This window comes from Mustela erminea, chromosome 9 (genome assembly GCF_009829155.1).
Source record: "Mustela erminea isolate mMusErm1 chromosome 9, mMusErm1.Pri, whole genome shotgun sequence".
Taxonomy (NCBI): Eukaryota; Metazoa; Chordata; class Mammalia; order Carnivora; family Mustelidae; genus Mustela; species Mustela erminea.
Window position 1 is genome coordinate 102,779,051 of NC_045622.1, and position 21,363 is coordinate 102,800,413.

At 44.8% G+C, this 21,363-nt stretch overlaps 1 protein-coding gene across 1 annotated transcript in view; it reads right to left on the minus strand.

Moving 5' to 3' along the window:
- Positions 1-357: 357 nt before the first annotated feature.
- OSBP (oxysterol binding protein) overlaps positions 358-21,363 on the minus strand; it is a 32,615-nt gene continuing 11,609 nt past the window's right edge. The window contains exons 4-14 of the mRNA XM_032356782.1: positions 20,460-20,658; positions 20,122-20,224; positions 19,741-19,795; positions 19,428-19,559; positions 13,483-13,728; positions 13,087-13,207; positions 5,168-5,271; positions 3,587-3,682; positions 2,638-2,819; positions 1,673-1,893; positions 358-1,576 (exon numbers count right to left, since the gene is read on the minus strand). Of these exons, the coding sequence (XP_032212673.1) occupies positions 1,434-1,576; positions 1,673-1,893; positions 2,638-2,819; positions 3,587-3,682; positions 5,168-5,271; positions 13,087-13,207; positions 13,483-13,728; positions 19,428-19,559; positions 19,741-19,795; positions 20,122-20,224; positions 20,460-20,658 (1,602 nt within the window). The 3' untranslated portion in view covers positions 358-1,433. The remainder of the gene's footprint in view (positions 1,577-1,672; positions 1,894-2,637; positions 2,820-3,586; positions 3,683-5,167; positions 5,272-13,086; positions 13,208-13,482; positions 13,729-19,427; positions 19,560-19,740; positions 19,796-20,121; positions 20,225-20,459; positions 20,659-21,363) is intronic.

Here is a 21,363-nt window from a genome sequence, read left to right on the forward strand (position 1 = left end):
TGGGCAGAGGCAGAATTAAACTGGAAACTACTGTCCTGACTCTCTACCCATGCTCTTCCTAAAAAAAGAAAGGAAAAAGGCAGGAAAGAGTTGGGATTTCATTTTCAAGACTCAGGTCATTAGGAGAGCAGAACTTAGACAGCAGCGGGCACTCCGTGATACAGACCCGGGATCGAGTCCCTGTTCAGTAACTGCCGGAGGTGATCCTGCTTAGGGTCTGAGTCTGTCTGCCCCTAAGAGAGGGAAAACAGGGGAGGCTCCATTCCACATCAGTGTGTCCAAGAGAGAGTCCCAGGGAGATAAAGGATATCAAAAAACAAGATTCTTAATGGGAAGAAGGAAAATCAAACAAAAAAATTAGATTTTTCTCTACATATATATAATATACAGATATTTAACACATTATTCGAGAGGTGGCTCCAGTCCATGGGGCTTGAGAGATGGTGAAAACTTTTGTTTCAAATTAACTCCTTCTCTCAAATTCGGAATCATACCAGAGTGGGATAGGTAATGCTCTGCTCCACCCGGGGGCACAGACCCAAACCGGTATTGCGCTGAGAGAGAGAGGCGGGAAGAGAGAGGGAGGAGCAAGAAAGGCAATGAAGAGCGCAGGTGAGGAGGACCTGGGAAAGCAAAGTGGCTAGCGGCCTTTTCTACCCTGCCTTGTGTTCTCACAAGTTCCCTGTGTGAGCAAGTCCATAAATTCCCTTGTAGGATAATACAACCCTCCTACCAACCCCCAAAGTGGCCTCGGTTGCTGTCAAAGATAGAGGACAGCAGAAGGGTAGGTTACACAAAGGAAGATAGAAACTTCCAAGAAATGTCTGAGTGTTCCAATCTTACAAGACAAGTCCCCCTGCAACTGTTCTGATACTGCAGTTGTATCGGGGCAGACGCCCCATGAGACTGACCCCGTGCGGGACCCCATCTCGAGACGCCATGCCTAAGCTCCACCGCGGTCATTCACGATGCCTCCGTTGGTTAAGTCTTACGTGCTCCTTTCAAGGAGCTTCTAAATTCAGCTCTCGCTCTGAACAGCACCAAAATGCCCCCGAATCATCACCTCACGCAGACCTTGGCTGAGCAGGATGCTACAGGGGAGGGTGAATGACGTCATCCTAAAGTGGGGGCAGAGGGAGGAGGACGAGCCAGGAACACCTGACCGCGGAAGTGGAGCAGCGCCCCACTCCGGCCACTCAGCCTCCCCCTCACACACGCAGGTACCTAGTAAGTCGATTTCAGTTTCAATCAGCTAAGGCAACCAGCCAATCACCACCACTGGTGTCTGCTTCTGGTGATTGATTTGGACAAAATGATTGGTTAAGACAGACAAACTGGAGGAAGGCGATCGGTCAGAGTCCCAAACGCCAGCTTTCCCGCACATCCTCTGTCCTCTTCTCCTTTGGATCCTCCACCTTCTCGTTGCTGCCACTTCAGAAAATGTCCGGGCATGAGGTCCAGTCCTGTTTTTCCTTACACTCCCAGTATCCTCCCCTATAAATATGGGTTAGCTCCTTGGTAACAGGGTCCTTCTTCCGCTCAAACCACAGCGCCTTATAGGGATCATAGGGTGTGCCTAAAAGGGAAAGCAGGTAAAGAAAAACAGATTGAGAGCCAGAAACACTCCAAATGATTCTCTACCCATCAAGAGAGTGGAAGATGGATTCGTTACCATCCTCTGTGGCTTTCATAGCTTCTGCTTCTCTCTTCTTTCTGGAAAGTCTTTGCTTTTCCTCCAGGCGCTGCTTCTCAGCATTGGCTTCATCCCAGCGCCCGTTTTCCATCAGTCTCTGGTCAGGCCGCAATCGGCTGTCTGTGGGGGCGGTGCCGCTTTCCCAGGCGTTGAGCGTCAGAGCAAGCTCTGAGAAGTAGTACATGTTTTCCGCATTCTTCCTACAAATCAAGGAGGAGAAAGATGAAGGGTGAGGCCAGAGCCCAGGCCCTTACTAAGGAGCAACAACCAAGCACCCTGCCAAAAGACGGCCTCCTCAAAGCTGTTCTACAGATGGACTCTAGGACGGTGGCAGGTTCCCCTCCTGCAGCAGAGAACCAGACTGGACCATCCCCATGCCCTCCCTGGGCATCACTCGCTCCAGGAGTTTACTGGGCTTGTGCTGTGCTCAGCGGAGATTAGGAAGAAATGCCTTAGGAAAAATGAAACCTACCGAATGAAAATTCCTTATTCTTATTTCCTTTGCTTTCTTTGTAACCTCCTTCTGGGATAATCTTGGCTCTTACTATAGACTGAACATAGGAAATGACAGGAGACAAATGGCCTCCATCTTCATTCCGAATTCCAGAATATGACCTCAGGAACCTTTATATTGCCACTGGGTCTCAGGCTAAGTTGTTAACAGGTGGTAGGCATCTTTCTCCTCTAGCTGCTTCTGAGTCACTTTGCTCTAAATTATGAATATTTTTTGGCAGATGTGACTTGGTTAGTTTCAATTTTCTTGACAAAGCCCATTACAACCCAAATCATATGGTGACGGCCTTCTGGTAATCTCTCCAAAGGTTCTTATTTCCCTGGCTTGATCCCTCACATAATTAAGTGGAAAGGCCGGCAGAAATGCTATCAGTACTGCTCCAAGGTGGAGGTCAAAGTATTACCTGGACAGCATGCATACTGATACTCACGGTAAAGGGTTCCTTTTCCATAGCATGACCCTGCTTTCTTCTGCCTCATGGCCTCTCTGCCGAGCATCACCCCCATTTTCCCCAACGACTGGTTGTACTTTGAAACAATCCATTTTCTCGTCCCATGTCCCCAGAAGGGCAAAGTGAACTTTTCCTGATGGATCTGTCACTTCCCCTGTTACCTACAATGATGGAAAGTAGGGCTTTGGAGTACGGCATTCACTGTGGGTTAGCTTACCTGACTATTCTGGAAACAAAGGTCCTATGGTCAATATTGGTTCAATTCTGCTACAACAAACACCATGGAACACCAAAATTGTTTTGGTAAACTTTTATGAGCTGCTTAAAATAAATGAGCCATGAGTTGTGGTTTCATCATTTTGTTGTATAGGGATTTTCGTTGCAATGATATATGCAGGAAAAGGATCTGAATGGTACTCAGAATTATGGTATTTTCTTCTTTCTATGGTTTTCTCTTCTCTCTGGTATTTTCTTCTTTCTTCAGAGACAGCCACAAACAGATTTAACTCCCCAGCTCTTCTCTACTCTCCATCAAACTCAAGGCGCAATTCCGCTATGGTGTTGACACAGGACTCGCGCTTAGACCTCACAGCGGTCAAACTGCCCATCCTTCTTCCTGAAATCCTTCTATTGGTCTATTGGTCTATTGGTGTTTCCCATTTTCAATCTCTCCTTGCTCTTGACTTTTACTTTCTTATTTAATGTCTTTACCAGAAAAGACAATGATTTGGTTTGGTAATGCAATCTAGTCCCCCTTCCTGCTGACTTTCTCCTTTACGTCGCCTTTTTTTAAAATCACCACATACATATTTAGGAGATACATATGTTTAGACTATCTCCTGATCCATCATCTATACCAGCCCCCAAAGAGTAGGCTTTCTAAGAGACACACACTAAAGAAAAACATTTAAACTCCAACTTCTCTTACCTTTCTTGCTACATCACGAGAGAAGTAGCTATAAGGAACAAATTTAAGATTGCACTTGTCTCCCGTCTTGTGATTCACAATATCAATTTCACCAGACTATAAAATAAAAAGCATCATGGATTGATTTTATTAAGACCGGAGGACTTGAATATCTGCCAGACCCCACGCCTTATAATTCTTCACTTTTCCATCATATACTTTCAGACTCCCTTGGTTAAGGATTCCAGTCTCAGCCGACCCCAACAAGCTGTGAAATCCCTTCGGAACCTTGGTATTCCAGATTGGGATCAAGATCAAATGGCCTTCTGGTTTTCTGTCAATCATGTGTCCCATGTTAGGTGACAAGATTTGCCTTTCAGCACATATACTGATATTCACATAATAATGTACCTTTCCCAACCAAGCCCCCACTCAAACCCTTCATGAACTCTGTGGTTAAGTCAAAGTACTCTACTCACAATTACAAGGTTACATATAACAGGCCTTTCTACACTTTATTTTCTCCTCTATCTTCTAAATTCCAAACCACTTTAAGACTCAGCTTGGGGCGCCTGGGTGGCTCAATCAGTTAACTAACTCTTGGGTTTCAGCTTAGGTCATGATCTCAGAGCTGTGAGATCAAATCCCTGCATTGGGCTCTGTGCTTAGTGTGGAATCTGCTTGAGATTCTCTCTACCCCCTTCTCTCTCTCTGCCCCTCCCCCTTGCTTGCCCCACCTCTCTAAAATAAATAAATAAAATCTAAAATGAAACAATACAACGGCAACAACAAAACCTCAGCTTAACTCCCACATCTACCATGTAGGCTTTCCTGACTGCCAGAGAGTATTCCCTTTCTTTTCTGAATTTATTGCAACCATCATCTTAAGAGCAAACTGACAATTATTTAGATGTTATCTTAGTACAGCTCTTTTTTTTTTCTTTTATAAAAGATTTTATTTATTTATTTGACAGAGAAAGAGAGATCACAAGTAGGCAGAGAAGCAGGCAGAGAGAGAGGAGGAAGCAGCTCCCGGCGGAGCAGAGAGCCTGATGCAGGGCTCAATCCCAGGACCCTGGGATCATGACCCAAGCCTAAGGCAGAGGGTTTAACCCACTGAGCCACCCAGGTGACCCCTTAGTACAGCTCTTAACACTAGCATATTTTGTTAACACTTTTCAATTTATACCTATTTGTCATGTTGTCGCCAATGATACAATAACTCTTTGAAGGACAATGTCTTATCTGGCTTTGTATCCCTAAGACCTAGCCCTCTGCCTAGCAGTCATGTCTGATAAATAATGAAAGGATGAAGAGTGAGAGTCGTGTTTATTATTTTGTTGAACTTTCATAGTAGCTAACATAGTCCTGGTAGAGAAGTTACAGAATGAATGTTATAAATTGGTCATTCATAAGAAATAATCTGTGGTATAGAAACTTGGGAGGTCAGGGTAGGGCTTCTGGCTGAGAGCAATTCCTTAGGAGAAATGGATAAATCAGTAACAACAGTGTGGGGCCAGTTCACATGTCCTTGATACTGCACAGATGTACCTATGAACGTATTCTCCTGAACTTCAGAACACTTTGGGCACCTCTGCTTACCTGATCTATCCACAACTTGCCCACAATAATGTTGTGCACCGTTGTGGTAACCTTCTTCCAAGTGTAGTGGTGCCCAGTTGCATGGAAAATACAGTGGATGCTACCTGGAAACAGAGAGAGGTACTCAAATTAAGACAAGTATTAGAATAATACCACCATGTTCACTACAAGTAACAATGGATTGATTTTCTTCTATTAACAGTTCTTACTTTTAAAAGGAAAATAATAAACCAAAAGGGCTTTATAATCTTCTTAAATGTTAGAAGCACTGATTGAATTTTTTCACTTCATTTTTAAATTTATGAATGAACTATAACTAAATGATGACCAACACTGACAACTGATAGCGCGTAGCTAGGAAGCAATATTCTGGAATTGTAGAAATAGAAATGAAAGCAAAAGCTCCAATCTTTTCACCAACTGTGCCTGCCACACAAGTTGCAAAATGTACAAGAACAGGTCAAATCTGCCCCAACATGAAGAAATAAAAGTGAACCGCAGAAAGGAGCACACGTGGGTAGTGAGGCCCGGGGGCCAGGCCTTCTTATTAGTAACTAGCTGTGGGACCTGAAGTAAACCACTTTCCTAAGGGCCTTGACAGTAATGGAGTCGTGGATAGAGCAGGGGCTTTGGAATCAGGCAGAAATGGACTGAATCCCAGATCCAGCACTCATTAGAGGTGTGACCCCAGGCTATATAATGAAGAATTTGCCTGACTTTGAAAATGGTTCCTGGGAGGGAACCTCTAAACCCCTAGACCTTCCCAAGGGATAGCAGTATCCTTGTTATTCATGGCGCCTTAAGAGTTTATGTCAGTGAAGTAACACGGTGGGCCTCTGGATAGCTTATGCTCAGGATGAGTCAGGCCAGAAAAATCAACTGTGTTAGAGACTTGGGGCCTTGAATCACTTGCTATCAGATGGATTTCCCTTCCCTTCTCTACCATTCCCAGAATGGTATTCCCTTCCCGGAGGGAAGGAGGCCTGGGTATTGAGTGTAGTCATGGGGCCAATAGTTCAATCGTGCCCACCTAATGAAACCCTAGTAAAATATCTGGACAGTGGAGCTTGTTGTGGCTTCCTGGTTTGTGAACACATCAATGCGCCAGGAGGATTATGGGCCCTGATTCCATGAGCGAAGGCACGGAAGCTCTAAGTTCAGGACACTTGCAGACCTTGCCCTATGTGTCTCTCCATTTGGCCAGTCCTGATTTGTACCCTTTATAATGAAACTATGATAGTGAGGATAGTTCTCTCCTGGGTTCTATGAGTCATCCTAGCAAATTAACGAAAGTAAAGCCAGTTGGTCAGAAGTACAGAGGGCCTGGGGACCCCCAAACGTGTGGCTGGCCCCTGAGGTGAGGGCAGTCTTGCTGGAGCCTGTGCCCTTGACTTACGGGGTCTGCATGAATCTGAGCGGTTAGCAAAGAACTGCATTAGAGTAATATATCCTTCATGATTTGTAATTTTCCTTGGCCTCAGCTTCGTCATCTGTAGACTTGGAATAAGCACAACTTGTTGTACAGTAAATACTGTTTATTTGCCCAGTAAAATGCTTGAAACATAACGGGCACTCAGGAGATACAATCTTCTCTTGTCCCTCTGAGTTCATTTCACATACCAAACGAAAAAAATGAGGTGAACAGAAGTGACTAGAGATCCAAAATAATTAAGAACTTATACATATATACAAGAACTATACATATATGTATATCTTTTTAAAAAGATTTTATTTATTTGAGAGTGAGAGTGAGAGTGTGTGTACACATGTGTACAAGTGGAGGTGTGGGGGCAGAGGGAGAGTGAAACTCAAGCAGACTCCTCACTGAGCGTGGAGCCCAACACGGGGCTCGATCCCAGGAACCTGAGATCATTACCTGAGTCAAAATCAAGAGTCAGATGCGTAACCAACAGAGCCACCCGGGTGCCCCTATGTGTATATCTTTATATACATATTGACTAATACAGTTACAGGACCAGTGTTAAGTCTAAGCTCCCTCTGTAACCACTGATGCACAGAAGACTAATTATGTGTCTTTCTGTCTTTCTTGTATAAGAGATTAAAACAGCCCGGATGGCTGTTATCAGCAGTAATGACAATGACACCATGGGCAACGGCAGCTGTCCTGCTGACAGCATCTCCTGTGTCCCAGGCACTGGGTATGCTCTCCTCAAATATTAGCTCATTTAGTCTTCACAACCACCTTTCAAATATCTGTACCACCTAAACATATGCTCAGTTCCTGCTCAGTACCTCTTCCACCTGTCTAAAACCACCATCAGGGACCCTGGCTGGCTTAGTTGTTAAGCGTTTGCCTTTGGCTCAGGTCAAGATCCCAGAGTCCTGGGATCTAGTACCATGTTGGACTCCCTGCTAGGTGGGGAGCCTGCTTCTTCCTCTGCCTGCTGCTCCCCCTGCTTGTGCTTGCTTGCTCGTTCTCTCTCTCTACAAATCGATAAATTTAAAAAACATAAAATAATAAAGCCACCATCATCTCTTGCCTGAAGCTAACAACTCTGTTTTGGTCCCAGCTTCTACCATAGTCAGCTTTGAGTCTCTGGTTAAAGCGATCCATTTAAAACATGTCAAGTCAACGTACCACACTGTATAAAATCTCTCCATTTCTTCCCACTGCAATGAAAACAAAACTCAACTCCTTTCCCTGATGTACAAAATCCCTACAAGATCTGGCCCCTGCCAACTGCTCGGATCATTCTGGGAAGCTGCTGTGGCCTTTATGCTTCTCGGGTGTGCTGTGCTTGCCCCCCTCTCAAGGGCCTTTATCTTAAAGGGGTTCTCTCTGCTGCGACACACTTCTCCAGATCTTCTTCTGGTTGGCTTCTTTTTATTAGATAGGTCTCTGCTCAAATATAACCTCTTCAGAGAGAACTTCCTTGGTGACCTTGTCCAAGGAACCACAAACACACTCCACTCCTTTCTCTGCCACTCACCCCCATCTCTCCTTGCTCTATTTCTTCATAGAATCACTACCATATAAAATTAAATAATTATTGACAATAATTATAATTTCGGTGTTTGTTTACTTTTTTGTCTGCTTAAGAAAAGAATGCAAGCTGGGGTATCTAGGTGGCTCAGTTTGTTAAGCAACTGGCTCTTGATTTTGGCTCAGGTGTTGGGATTGGGCCCCACATTGGGCTCTGTGCTAGGTATGGAGTCTGCTTGAAATTCTCTCTCCCCTGCTTCTGTCTTTCCCCACCTCCCACTCACCACACTCTCTTTCTCTCTTAAGAAAAAAAAGAAAAAAACAAAAAAGGAGAGAGAGAAAAGAAAAGGAAAGAAATGAATGCAAGCTAAATGAGGGCAAAGTGGCTTTTGCCCACCATTACATACCCACAGCACCGAGAACAGTTTCCAGCGTACAGTGGGCACGCAAATACCTGCTGACACCTCAGTTATGGGCACTGTTATCCCCTGTATTTGTTTCTATTGCTGCTGGGACCAACTGCCACAACGTTACGGCTTACAACAACACGGTTGTTAAGACTGTTACATGGCTGGAAGTCAGAAATCTAAAATCAAGGCATCAGAAGGCTGTGTTCCCTCCAAAGGCCCTACACGAGATTCATTCCTTGCCTTTTCCAGCTACCAGAGGCCACCTGCATTCTCTGGCCTGTGGTCTCTTCCCAGCATCACTCTTGCCTCTGTCATCACTGCCTCTGATTCTCCAGCCTCCCTCTCAGAAAAACCTTTGTGATTGTACTGAGCCTATAGAAATACTCCAGAATTACCTCCCCATCTCAAGATCTTTAATTTAACCACACCTACAAAGTTCCTTTCACCATGAGAAGTGAGATATTCACAAGTTCCAGGGATTATGATGTGGACATTATTTTGGGAGGAGGGGGGCATTATTTAGCCTACCACATCCCCCTTTTATCAACAAAGGCTCTGAGCTCAGAGAGGTAATTTTCCCCAAGGTCACACAGCTAGTAAGGGCCAGAGCTGAAGTTCAAAATAAGTTCAGAATATCTGTACTCCCCAATACCATAACCTTATGTCCCACCCTGCTGATGCACCTGTTTTTCTGTAAAGTATCCTTTCCAGCTCCCAGGGATAGTGGAAAAACAAAGAAAGCCCAATGACTGCCTTCCTTTATATAATATTTGTGTCTCGGAGACTTGACAGTGAGATAAAGATCTAAAAATTGAAGTGCTTAAAATATATGAAAAGGAAGATAGGCACTTCAGAATGCTCACAGAAGGACTTTATATATCTGTTCCTCCATAAAATGAGTTACGAACACTAGGCAAAAACTAACCAAATCAACTTTTTCAGAATCCCAGTAAGAAAAATGAGCTTTGTGGCATTTTAACTTGCCCTATTTCCATCCTCCTCTCCCCAGCTTGGCAGTAGCCTTGAAAACCTGCAGCCTCACAGTCACGGTAGAGATAAAACCCGCAAGCAGCCTAGCAACCACTGGAGAAACAGACGGTTTGAAGCTCCCTAGAAGTTCAATCTCCAAGGAACGGTCACTGCCTGACCTGTCTGGTGGTTCCTGCGTGAGGGCTTTTCCTTATCTCACCTGACTCAGCACCTGCTCACCTCACGCGGCCTTTTCCCAGGCGTGACGATCAAAACAGCCAATAAGAATTATTTAACACAGTAGCCGCCTGAGGTGGTATTCACATTGGAGCAGTTAAGGGGGCCCCAGGGTGGTTCAGTTGGTTGAGCATCTGACTTATAGTTTTGGCTCAGGTCATGATCTCTGGTCGTGAGATCAAGCCCTGCACTGGGCTCCGCGCTGAGCATGGAGCCTGCTGGGGATCCTCTCTTCCCCTTTCCCTCTGTCCCTTCCCTGGTTGCTCTCTCTAAAACAAAACAAAACAAACATACAACCAACAAAAAAAACCCCACAATTGGAGCAGTTAATAAATAAATAATGGCCCCAAATTCCAAATCGATGAAAAACATCAATATACATAATCACTGAACTCCAACAGGATAAACTCAAAGAGCGCCACGCCAGAACCCACCATAATCAAACTACTGAAAGACAAAGCAAGAATCTGGAAAACACTAAGACAGAAGTGATGCATCACATTTACACAATCCTCAATAAGATTATTAGAAACTTCAGAGGCCAGAAGGCAGCAGGAAGACATATCCAATAATGCTGAAAGAAAAAAAATTATCAAACCAAGAATTCTACAGCCAGCAAAACTATCCTTCATATAAAAAGAATTTAAGACATTCAGACAAACAAAAACTTAAAGAATTCATAGCTAGCATATCTTCCCTTCAAGACATATTCTAAAGGAAGTCTTTCAGGCTGAACTGAAAAGACACTGGATAGCAGGGGTGCCTGGGTGTCTCAGTGGGTTAAGCCTCTGCCTTTGGCTTGGGTCATGATCCCAGGGTTCTGGGATTGAGCCCCACATTGGGCTCTCTGCTCTGAAAGGAGCCTGCTTCCTCCTCTCTCTCTGCCTGCCTGCCTCTCTGCCTGCCTGTGATCTCTCTCTGTGAAATAGAGATTGAGCCCCACATTGGGCTCTCTGCTCTGAAGGGAGCCTGCTTCCTCCTCTCTCTCTGCCTGCCTGCTTCTCTGCCTACTTGTGATCTCTGTCTGTCAAATAAATAAATAAAATCTTTAAAAAAAAAAGTATAAATGTATTTTTTGCTTGCAACTTTTTTTCTGCTGTATGATTTAAAAGACACACCTATAAAGTAAGTCATAAAACTATGCTGATGGGATTATAATGTATAAAACATAATTTACATAAAAATAAAAACACAAAGGAGGACAAAATACTGGATCTATATAGTTGCAAAGTTTTCGTGTCTATTGAAATTAAATTAGTATTAATCTGAACAAGATACTTAGATGTTAACTATACTATCCAGGATAACCACTACAAAAATACCTTTAAAAATATAGTAAAAGACAACAGGATTAAAATGGTAAACTAGAAAAATATCTAATTTAACACAAAAGAAGGAACTAGTAGAGGAAGACAGGAACAAAAAAAGAAGATATACAAAAAACAAAAACAAAAAACTCAAAAAACAAAAATGGCAGATATAAATCCTACCTAATCAGTAATTGATTATAAGTAATCACTCTAGTCAAAAAGTAGAAACTGCAAGAATGAATAAAATATATAAGGAGACTTTTTTTTTTAGTAAAATGCCACTTGGGAGCAAAATGCAAGATTCATGGAGCCCCATAGTGTCAATGACACGGAGATCAACAGGATGACTGGTTGTTTCATTCGTATTCCCTAATTGTGATTCTCCTTGGGTTAGAGAGCGCCAATGCTGTAAAATAACACCCATTTAAATGTCTTTTTAGGGCCCCAGCTGGCTCAGTTGGTGGAGCACATAGCTCTTGATCTCTGGGTGTGAGGTTGAGCCCCACACTGGGTGTAGAGAAAATTATTTATTAAATTATTACTTAAAAATAAAAATCTTAAAACAAGTAAATAAATACTATGTACAAAAATTTGACTCTTTTCTTTTAAAGATTTTTAAAGATTTATTTATTTGTCAGAGAGAGAACAAGCAGAGGGAGCTACCAAGGGAGAGAGAGAAGGAGGCTCCCCACTGAGGAGGGAGCTCTACACGGGCCCGAACCCAGGACCTGAGTGAAGGCAGATGCTTAACGACTGAGCTACCTAGGCACCCCTATTGCTACTTTTAAAATGTATACAACCTTCCTTAGAATTAAAAATAACCCATCCCTTTGGAGATCCTCAGGGGGTCTCCAACTTCTCCATGGGTAAAAGTCATATTGCAATATGACCATTGACATCCTAGTTCTGTACATCAGGTTAGAACACCCCAAGCTGAACTACTCTTAACCAGATACTTCTGAAATTGTTAGCATCAAAGACAGTTAGCAATCTGAACCTTTTCTAAGGTCCTCAGTAAACATCAAGACCAAAACCACTCAGTGACCTTTTCATCTAAGAGTCTTTGCCTATCAGCCACGAGGTGGTAGAGCTAACACTCCTGTTTCTTTTCTCCTTTTAATATATTACAAACACTCCTGCACTTGTTTTCTAATTTTTATTTTCTAGACACTTTCTCATTTCTATACTTGCTACATTTTGTATTTCTGAGAGGAAAGGGGAATTTACTAAAGAAGATGACTCTAACCCAGCACTAAGGCCACACCTCATGACAGACTAGAACCAGGAAATGGAAGGCCACCAGGAGCTCAGGCAATTACTGACCGCTCTGTCTCTAGGCAGCTAGCTACTCGGCTTCTCTCTGTCTGCTTTGTATCTTTTTCAGCATTCACTCTTCTGGACACTCACAGCCAAATGTGGCTGCTCCGGTTCAAGAGAACCTCGAGAATCACTACGACACTTTGTAACCTCATTTCCCCTCAAGTACAGACTCTCTAATACTGCATATTAGGACTCCTATTCCCAGGCCTGATCTTTTTGATGTTGGTGCACAATTAACTTGTAATCCAGTAAGATCTTTTAAATGAAGCTTCCTCTTACCTGGAGTTCAGCCATTACCTAAATGATACCTCACCTTTCCAGTGGCGGAAGACAGAGGGGAGAAAGGAGACAAAAAAAAGGGGAAGGGACCGCCCAAGAAACCTAACCTTGCAGTCACAGGAGTTGTGATTTATGGAATGAAGCTGATTTCTAGAGTAGTGGGGGCAACAACACTGGTTAAGAGAAAGAGTTTTAAGCATGCCAGATTTTATATTCTAAAATGATACTTAAAGATTAGATATAACTAAGAAGCATTGATGACTGGACGGACCCTTAAATAATCTCCTGCCTCCTCACTCATTTGACAGCTGAGAAGTGAAATGACCTGCCCAGAGCTGGCGAGTTAAGGTTCGGTACCCAAATTAGACCTCCAGTCTCCTGACTGTCAAAGCAGTGACCACTTCTTTCCAGCCAGAAAATCTTTCCTCCTTACACAGATGGCAGCCTTACCGAGGGGCATGATGGAGAGGTATTTGCCTCGGAACTTGCTGGTGATTTTGATTTCCTGACGCAGCGTCCAGCCATTTTTGGACTCGGCATGGTGTGCAGCAGCAGGGGGATGATGACTCACCTTGGAGAAATCAGTGGTTCAAATTAAGACAGGGAAGAGGAGAAGGAAAAGATTCTGCCTGTGAACTGGTGATAAACACCCAAAATGCACACTTGATATTTGTATACCCACAACAGTAGGTGAATACCAGGGCCTCCAGGGTTGAAGCCCTAAAGGAAAAGAAGCCAGTCTGGGATGAAAGGGACTGAATTTATGAAAAAGTAGCACCTAGAGGTATCAACCAAAATGATCCCTTTCTTCAAAGCAAATGTGTCCCAGTCCTGAGGCCCCTTTACCTGCTCACAGAGGGATCGGTACCCATTCTCCTCTAATCGGTCCAGCTCGAAAGTCTCCCCAAGGAGTGGGTTGAATGGCTTGCTGGTACGGAAGACAGTAGTGGAGTAGGAGGACACGGTGAAAGCTGCAACATAACAGAGCTGTTCTAGAGAGTTCTCACATTTTGCAGCTCGGTCTAACAGCTCATGGTATTCCAGATCTTCAGTAAGGCGCTGAAGCATGGATAAGGGCTCATTAAAGTTCACCTGTCAGGAAAAGAACAGATTTAAAAACTTTGCCCACACGTCTATAAGAGACAGTTGAATGTTTTTGCAGGTAGAGAGACATATCAGGTTGTTAAGATGATAAAGCAAATCACTGGGAAGAAAAGAGGCCTTTGCTCAGGAGACCGGCTCTAAGATCTAACCTACAAGCGATGCACCCTCCCTGGTCAACTGTCCATGTCAATGAGCGGTATAAATCAAGGTTTTCATTTACTTCACTGACTGCAAGCTCTTTGAGATGGGAACCGTGCCTGTTTGTTCATCCCTGCATATCCGAGAGCCATTGATGCCTCACCCACAGGAAACTATCATCAAATAGGTATAGAAAGAATGAATAAAAGAAGAAATGTATTTTAGCACAAGTATACCCAGAGATGAAGTGAGGTATTTAAAATTCTTAAGGAAGAAAAGAAAGGGTAGTGAATTTTAAGTACAGGCTTGTCCTGACTGGTGAAAAGAAAATATTATGAAAGTTAGCTTCTTACTCCTGGATGAGACAATTGCTAATTTTTTTTTAAGATTTTTTTTGCGGGGGGGGGGGTGAGATAGAGTGAGCAGGAGTGGGGGGAGGGGCAGAGGGAGAGGGAGAAGCCCACTCCCACTGAGTAAGGAGCCCGATGCAGGTCTTGATCCCAGGACCCCAGGAACATGACCTGAGCTAAACGCAGACACTTAACTAAGCCACCCAAGTATGCCTCAGTTGCTAATTACTGATTCAGTTCTACATTAGGCCAGGATCTGGTTTCTTCTCTGAGGCTGGGCAGTTGTGTTCTGGACAGCAGTGCTCATGATCGGGGCTGACTGGGGGCTTCGAGTGTTTCTGCCTTTCAAGTTTCAGAGCCGACTTAAGGCTCTCAACCATAGGATGAAGCAAGTTTATGTGTGCTTCTGTAGGGGAGATGTTCATTCGTTCGTTTGTTCCCTTATGCATTCCACAAATATCTGTTGAGCCCCCATGTGTGCCAGATCCCACCAAGTAGAGAGAGAAGTGAACAAAAGAGACATTATCTCTCCATCTCCCATCTCTGACTGTTTGGGATTTAAGATGACTTTACTACTCAAAAAATTACTATAAAAACAGGTTAGCTTTCCAGGCTAGCCCACAAAGCTTACTTTAGCTTTACAATACAGCAATCTCGCTGAACAAGCCTGCATATCATTAGCCTGAGTTCTGAATCCAAAGAACAGAGGGAGGAGGAAAACAATTCCCTTTCTATTGATTGAGCTGGCCTAGAGCAATATTTCAGTTAAAACAAAAACTCTTCTCTTTCCTATGGTCCCACCTCTTTTTCTGCATTTTTGTCCAACCTTCTACCCACCAACCTCTGAGCCACATAGTACCCCAATATTTACTGCCCTTCCAATGGTGAAGTGTCTTGTAATTTTTTACCACAACAAACTTTAAAAAGGAAAAAAATTTACCTGAGATGCCGTTACCCAAAGATACCCATCATATTGCCATGTTTATGTCTATGCATGTATACATTAAAAAAATGAAATACAGGCTACAGCCTGCTTTTTCTCTGAGAAATATACCCAGCATCTCTGTGAAAATTTCCCAGTGAACAAAGAGTCACTGGACCAACAACAGAACACTTCCCTTTGGGGGGGGGGGGGGGCTGGGTGCCTCAGTTGGTTAAATGTCTGCCTTTGGCTCCAGTCATAATCTCAGGGTACTGGGATGGAGCCCTGCACTGGGCTTTCCACCCAGTGGGGAGTCTGTTTCTCCATCCTCTTCTCCCTCTCTCTCAAATAAATAATAAAATAAAATCTTAAAAAAAAAAAAAAAAAACCAACCAACCACTCCTCTTTTGGGCAGTAGTGATGAGGGAGCAGGAGGCTGGCTGAGGACAAAGCAAAAGCTGGCGCCTTGCACCTCCCCTTCATCCGCTCCCCTCCATATGTGTAGCATTCCTCAGGCACCCCTGACTGCCATAAAATGATAAATAGTTAACTTGCTGAGATCGCAATCCTGCAAGACAGGAGTCTCCCTTGGTTTGCAAATGTCCTTGAGATTACAACAAAGAAGTTACCTTATCAATAGCCCAATTTCCAAAGACACAGAACTCAGTTCCTCAAGCCCTAATGTCACCCTCCCCTCCATAAAAAACCGAAGGAGGTGGAAGTAGAAGGAAAAGTAAATAAAGTTAAATTTCTTCTAAACCTAAATCTCATTAACAAGGATGCTTGATAGCAGGAATGTAACATTCCACCAGGAGACTCTCAATTGTCTTTACTTGATAGTAACCAAGCCTTCAATATCCTGATAGTATTCTTTGCCCCAGTAGCCCTTCTGGACACCCCTTTGTCCTCACCTACCCAACTCCTGTGTATATAACCAACCACTCCTCACAACCCGGGGCAGCAGCTCTTCCTGCCCACGGGTCCTGTCCCCGTGCTTTAATAAACCACCATTTTGCACCAAAGATGTCTTAAGAATTCTTTCTTTAGTCGTCAGCTCCGAACCTGACTTAGGTTCTGGGACTTCATCAGTGGGATCTAACCTGCCTCAACTAAAATAGGGCACCACACTCCAAAACCATCTTCTTGATGCTGAGAGACACTTAGAGAAAAACAGCAAAAGAAAAAATGCACACTGAGGGGTAATGGACTAACACAGCTCTAATCCTCGGAGTCTTTTTTACAGAAGGTACTTAGAAACTATGCTGACAAAATCTCTCAGGGGCAGAATTTCAGGCAGCACAAAGTAACGCTTCCATGAGTGTTGAGGAACACGGGATGAAGACTGCGCTCCTCTGATAGCTACAAGACATACGGGCACATCCTGGGCCTGGAATCAGTGCATCCTCAAGCCCTCACTGTTCTTTACACACACGCAGCCCTGGCCCCAATCACTGTTCCAGGAACCACGGTTTCTCTAAAGGCGCCCAGATTTTCATATTGGTCATTTTATCAGCCAGAGGCCCAACAGGAAAACAAATGAACCTGCAAATTTAAAGCAGAAGAAAGGAGGGAATTCATTACATAGCTGATAGACCTTAGACAGCTTGGAGATCACAACAGCAGGAGGCCATGGACACGGGGCTGGAGGAACAAAGAGAAGCAAGTGGGAGAACCATGGCCCAGAGGCCAGAGGCACGCAGCAGCGGCTGAAGTCTCAGGGCGCCCGTCCAGTGGAAACCAGAGCCACGCAGCCACCGTCAAAGCACTGCCCAGGAGAATGCATGGCCAGGGTCCCTCCCTTCCTCTCCCCCCCAACCCCCTCCCCCACAACTCCTACTGGTGCCTTGCACTGGTGGAGCGCAGCCAGCTGCCAAGGCACAGAACCTGAGAAACAGCCTGGAGGAACCAGCTCTCCTGTGACGCCCCACAGGGCAGGCAAAGGGCGAGGACTCGAGCTTTGGCAAACAGGTACAGGACTGCACACCCCTGGTGGCAATGTCAACAAGGAACTAATGGTAAAGGAGACAGAGAGGTCACCTAAACGCAGAAGTTATTTCTAAGCAAGAACTGCACTTCTGAGGCTGCAGTGACCCGCCTTTCCAGCCCACCTCCCACTACTTTCTGCAAGGCACCAGAAAAGTGAGGCTTCTTTTCAGGCCCCCAGTAAACCAGTAATTTTGTGTGTCTCCAGGGTGCTAACCCATGGCCTTTTCTTGTCCGGAAGTCAACACTTTTCTAACAGAAATCCTACACACTTAACCTATGAATCCATTTGTTTTCTAAGACCCAGTTAATTAATGACTTCGACATTTGTTAACTGGTATCCATGTGCCAGGCACTGGCTAAGCAACAAAGATATGAAGGACAGTAAGACACAGTCTCTGCCCATGAGGAACGCAGTCTGTGGAGAAGCAGAAGCCACACTCTGGTCCGTAAGACCCAAGAGGGGAGGAGAGTACTTTCAGTATTTTTGTATGCTACCCCCACTCTCCATTCTTCCCTTCTTCTGCAAGAAATAGAAACACCCCCCACCCCCATGTTTAAGTAAGCCACGCCACCGAAGGTAGAAGTCCTCCCTGCCACCTGTGACCATCTAAGTTCTGGCCAAAGAGACCGAAGTGAAAGTAGTTCATGCAATTTCCAGGAAGTACTCTTCGCAGGCAGGGCACACCCTTCTCTTCCCTTCTTCCTGCTGACTGGGATGAGACTCTGATGGGCCCCATTAGAGCAGCCACTTCAGAACCAGGAACCGAGGCCACAGATAGTAGAGCAACAGGATAGAAAGAAGCCTGGTCCCAACAGTGTGGAGTATGGTACCAGCCCGGGATCCCCTACTTCTGGACTTTAACAGGAGGATGACTTAAGCTAGTATTTGCTTAAGGTAGGGGTTGACCAGCTTTTTTCTATAAAAGGTTAGATCGTAAATATGTATATGGCCCTCAAAGCCGAAATATTTACTATCCCATATGACACGGCCCATATGGCCCCTGTCACAGCTGCTCAACACGGCTGCTGTAGGATGAAGGCAGCCACGGACAATACACGCATGAACAGGCATCACCGTGTTCCAATAAAACTTAACGGGACACTAACATCTACATTTTATATAAATTTCACATCAGGAAATATTATCTTCTTTTTTATTCTTTTGAGATATTTAAAAATATAAAAACTATTCTTAGCTTGCAGGCTGCATAGATGGCCGCCAGATGTAGCCTCGGGGCTCACAGTTTGCTGACGCTGGGTTTAGACAAACAGATTTTGGATTTTTTTCTTCAAATTGATCCTAAATCAAACATAACTGATACATGGGTATAACACCAGGCAGACAGGAGGCAGCTCAGTAAATGCCTGTGCAATGACTGAGCAATGGAACCTGCTGGAACACAAGGGAGAGCCTTCTCACCCTGTCTGGATGCATGGGTGAAAGCTTGCTAACAGACATAATGTTGTAGCTGAATCCTCAAGGCGATTAGCCACAGCACGAATGCACTCCCGGGGAGCTGATGAAAGTTTGGGCAGAGAGAGCAGTCTGCGCAAATGCCCTGAGGGGGAGAAACCAAAATGCCTCTAGCACACCTGAAAGTGACTCTGAATGACTAGATCAGCAGTGTGGGTGGAGCCTGGTCCAAGGGAGAAGCGTCAGGCTCACTAAGTAATCTGGATCACCCTCAAAGCAAAGAAGGAATTCAGTTAAGGATTTTAGGCTAAGGAGTGACATGACTACATTTGTGATTTTAAAAAGATCATTTTGGCAACAGTGTGGACAGACTGGAGGAGGGCAGGAAGGGAGGCAGGGAGGTCAGCCCAAACACCAACGTCACCATGGAGATGGTCGTCATCTTCCCAGACAGAACGGACTGTCTTTGTTCTGTGCTCCCCAAGCCTGCGTATGGCTAGTACTTCCCGTTAACACTACCATAGAGAGTAGAATTTTCTCCCTGTTTTCATGTCTGCCTCCTTTAAACTACATGCTTTTTTGAACACAGAAGCTATGTTGCATTTATCTGTGCATGCCCCCAGCATGTCAAGCTTAGGAATCTGCTCACAAACGTCATTAAACAAATGCATCTGATTCAACGTGATCTGGAAACACACCAGATCCACAGACTACATTAAAGCAGCTAATTTTAAGGGACACTTTTTGACGGTAAGGGTAACAAAGACCACGCCACACACAAACTGCCTCTCAAGTGTGTGGGGCTGTCACAGGAGCACTCTTCCCACTGTGGCCCGAGAGGCCCTCCTGGCAGAGCGCAGGTGTGCAAGAGCCTCACCGGCATGGGGATCTTCGAGAGTTCTTTTCCAATACAGTTCTTCATGATGCTCCATAAATTGAGGCTATAGTTCGGCTTGTACGGTATTCTAGTTCTCTTCTCCTTCTTGGTCTCTTCCAGCTGATGCTTGTACTAAGGGCAAAACAAAGCCATTCAATCACCCACAAAGAACAAAAAACCCGGTATTTATATGCTTCCCTTCCCCCATCTTAAAAAAGAATGGGCATTTTCCGTCTCTCACAAGGGCTTTACAAGCAAATCCTGGAGAATCACGCCCAGGTCTCCCATCCGATGGCTCCCAACTGAATGTTACCTGTTCATCCAGGCTGATGTCACTGCTGGCTCCGCTGATGTTGCTGCCAGTACGTCTACACAGGTGGGAAACATACGGGAATTAGAACAAGGATCAACAACTAGAGTTTGGTCCTCGCCAGGTCTCTACAAAGTGGAGTGCAAAGCACACTGCACGAAGTTAGTAACGGGTAACTGAACGACAACACTTAGATTAGAATATGCATGCATTCAAATATCTCTGGAGAACTCGCTCATAGAAAAAAGGTGAGAGTTTTCCACTCATTAAAGGAAAAGAGTCCAGATCTTAGTTAACACCGACAACCACGACAGTACCACTGAAACATTTCTCGACTCTGATGGCCGGATGTGTTCTTTTTGGCAGGAGTCAAGGACAACTTACTTGTGGCCCAAATTTTCGGGCATGGTGATGATCTCAGGAGCATCAAAAAACTCATTCTCATCATCCTCGTCACTCATGTCTCCTTTGCCAGAGCAGCACTGATCTGTAAGGAGAAGGAAGGCCATTCGTTTACTTTGGCTCAATTTACCAAAACCCGGCCCAGCAGGATCTTGACCACACTGCGACTACCGCACAGGAACACATGGCAGGAGAAGTAAACAGCTCCGATTCCCTGGCACAGAAACCCCTGATCCTGGAGAGTCTGCAGGTCTGCTATCAGCGGCAGAAAACCACCTGGCTCCTATGTGAACGGGCCACCCCAGAGCCAGGTGACTTACCTTTTCCAGAACCAGCACTGCCAGGAGTGTTCGCCGGCAGCACCGTGGCCCCCCGGAAGGCCCTCTCCAGGTGATTGTGTTGCTTCGCCAGCTGTTCCAGGGTCTCTTCCAGTCGGATACGCTGGTCTCTTTCATACTGAAGGGACTTCTGCCACTTTTTACTATGGGTCTGGGCTAACATGAGGAAATCTCTGCAGGCCTGTATGGAGAAAGAGTTATGCTCAACCCAACTAGTCAGAGAGTTCCCTCAGGCCTCTGTGAGCCTGTTAAGTAACCATATTCTAGGAACTTTCGCAAATTACGGTGGAAGACTCATTTTTATTCCACAGTATCAGGGACAGCCAGCTCCGTGATGCAATCAAGGTCAGCCCCAGGGAAAAAACTGGACATGGCTGTCACGGTTCCTTTACATATTCCTGGTCATGAGGATGAAACAAATGCCAAGTGAGCAGTAAACCCAGACAAGGTATTTGTGGCAACGTCACAAAGGCCAACTGTGTGAACTGAACCAAAAGCAGCAATCTACTGACTGAAAGATGAGGACAAGCAGAGGATAACTGCTTTCAATACATTCCTGACCACACACAGGTCACCTAAAGTTGAGGAATTCAGACGTTGAGAAAAGGGAATCTGCCCTGAATTAGATCAAAACGGGGGAAAGCAGCTGGTTTTTATTTTGGTCACAAAGAGAAACAACTGACCTTAAAAACCAGAAGCCTACGTGAGGCATCAAAGAAGGAATCTACAGTCAAAACACAGACCTGCTCATATTACCCCCTTCACGGGCTCCCCACTGGGAACCTAACTATTGGGTTGAACGTCAAGGGCCCTTCAGGTATGGCCACCACCTGCTTTGTATCCTCCTCCCCAGGCAGCTGGACTTGCTCCTACGCCCGACAGTGGG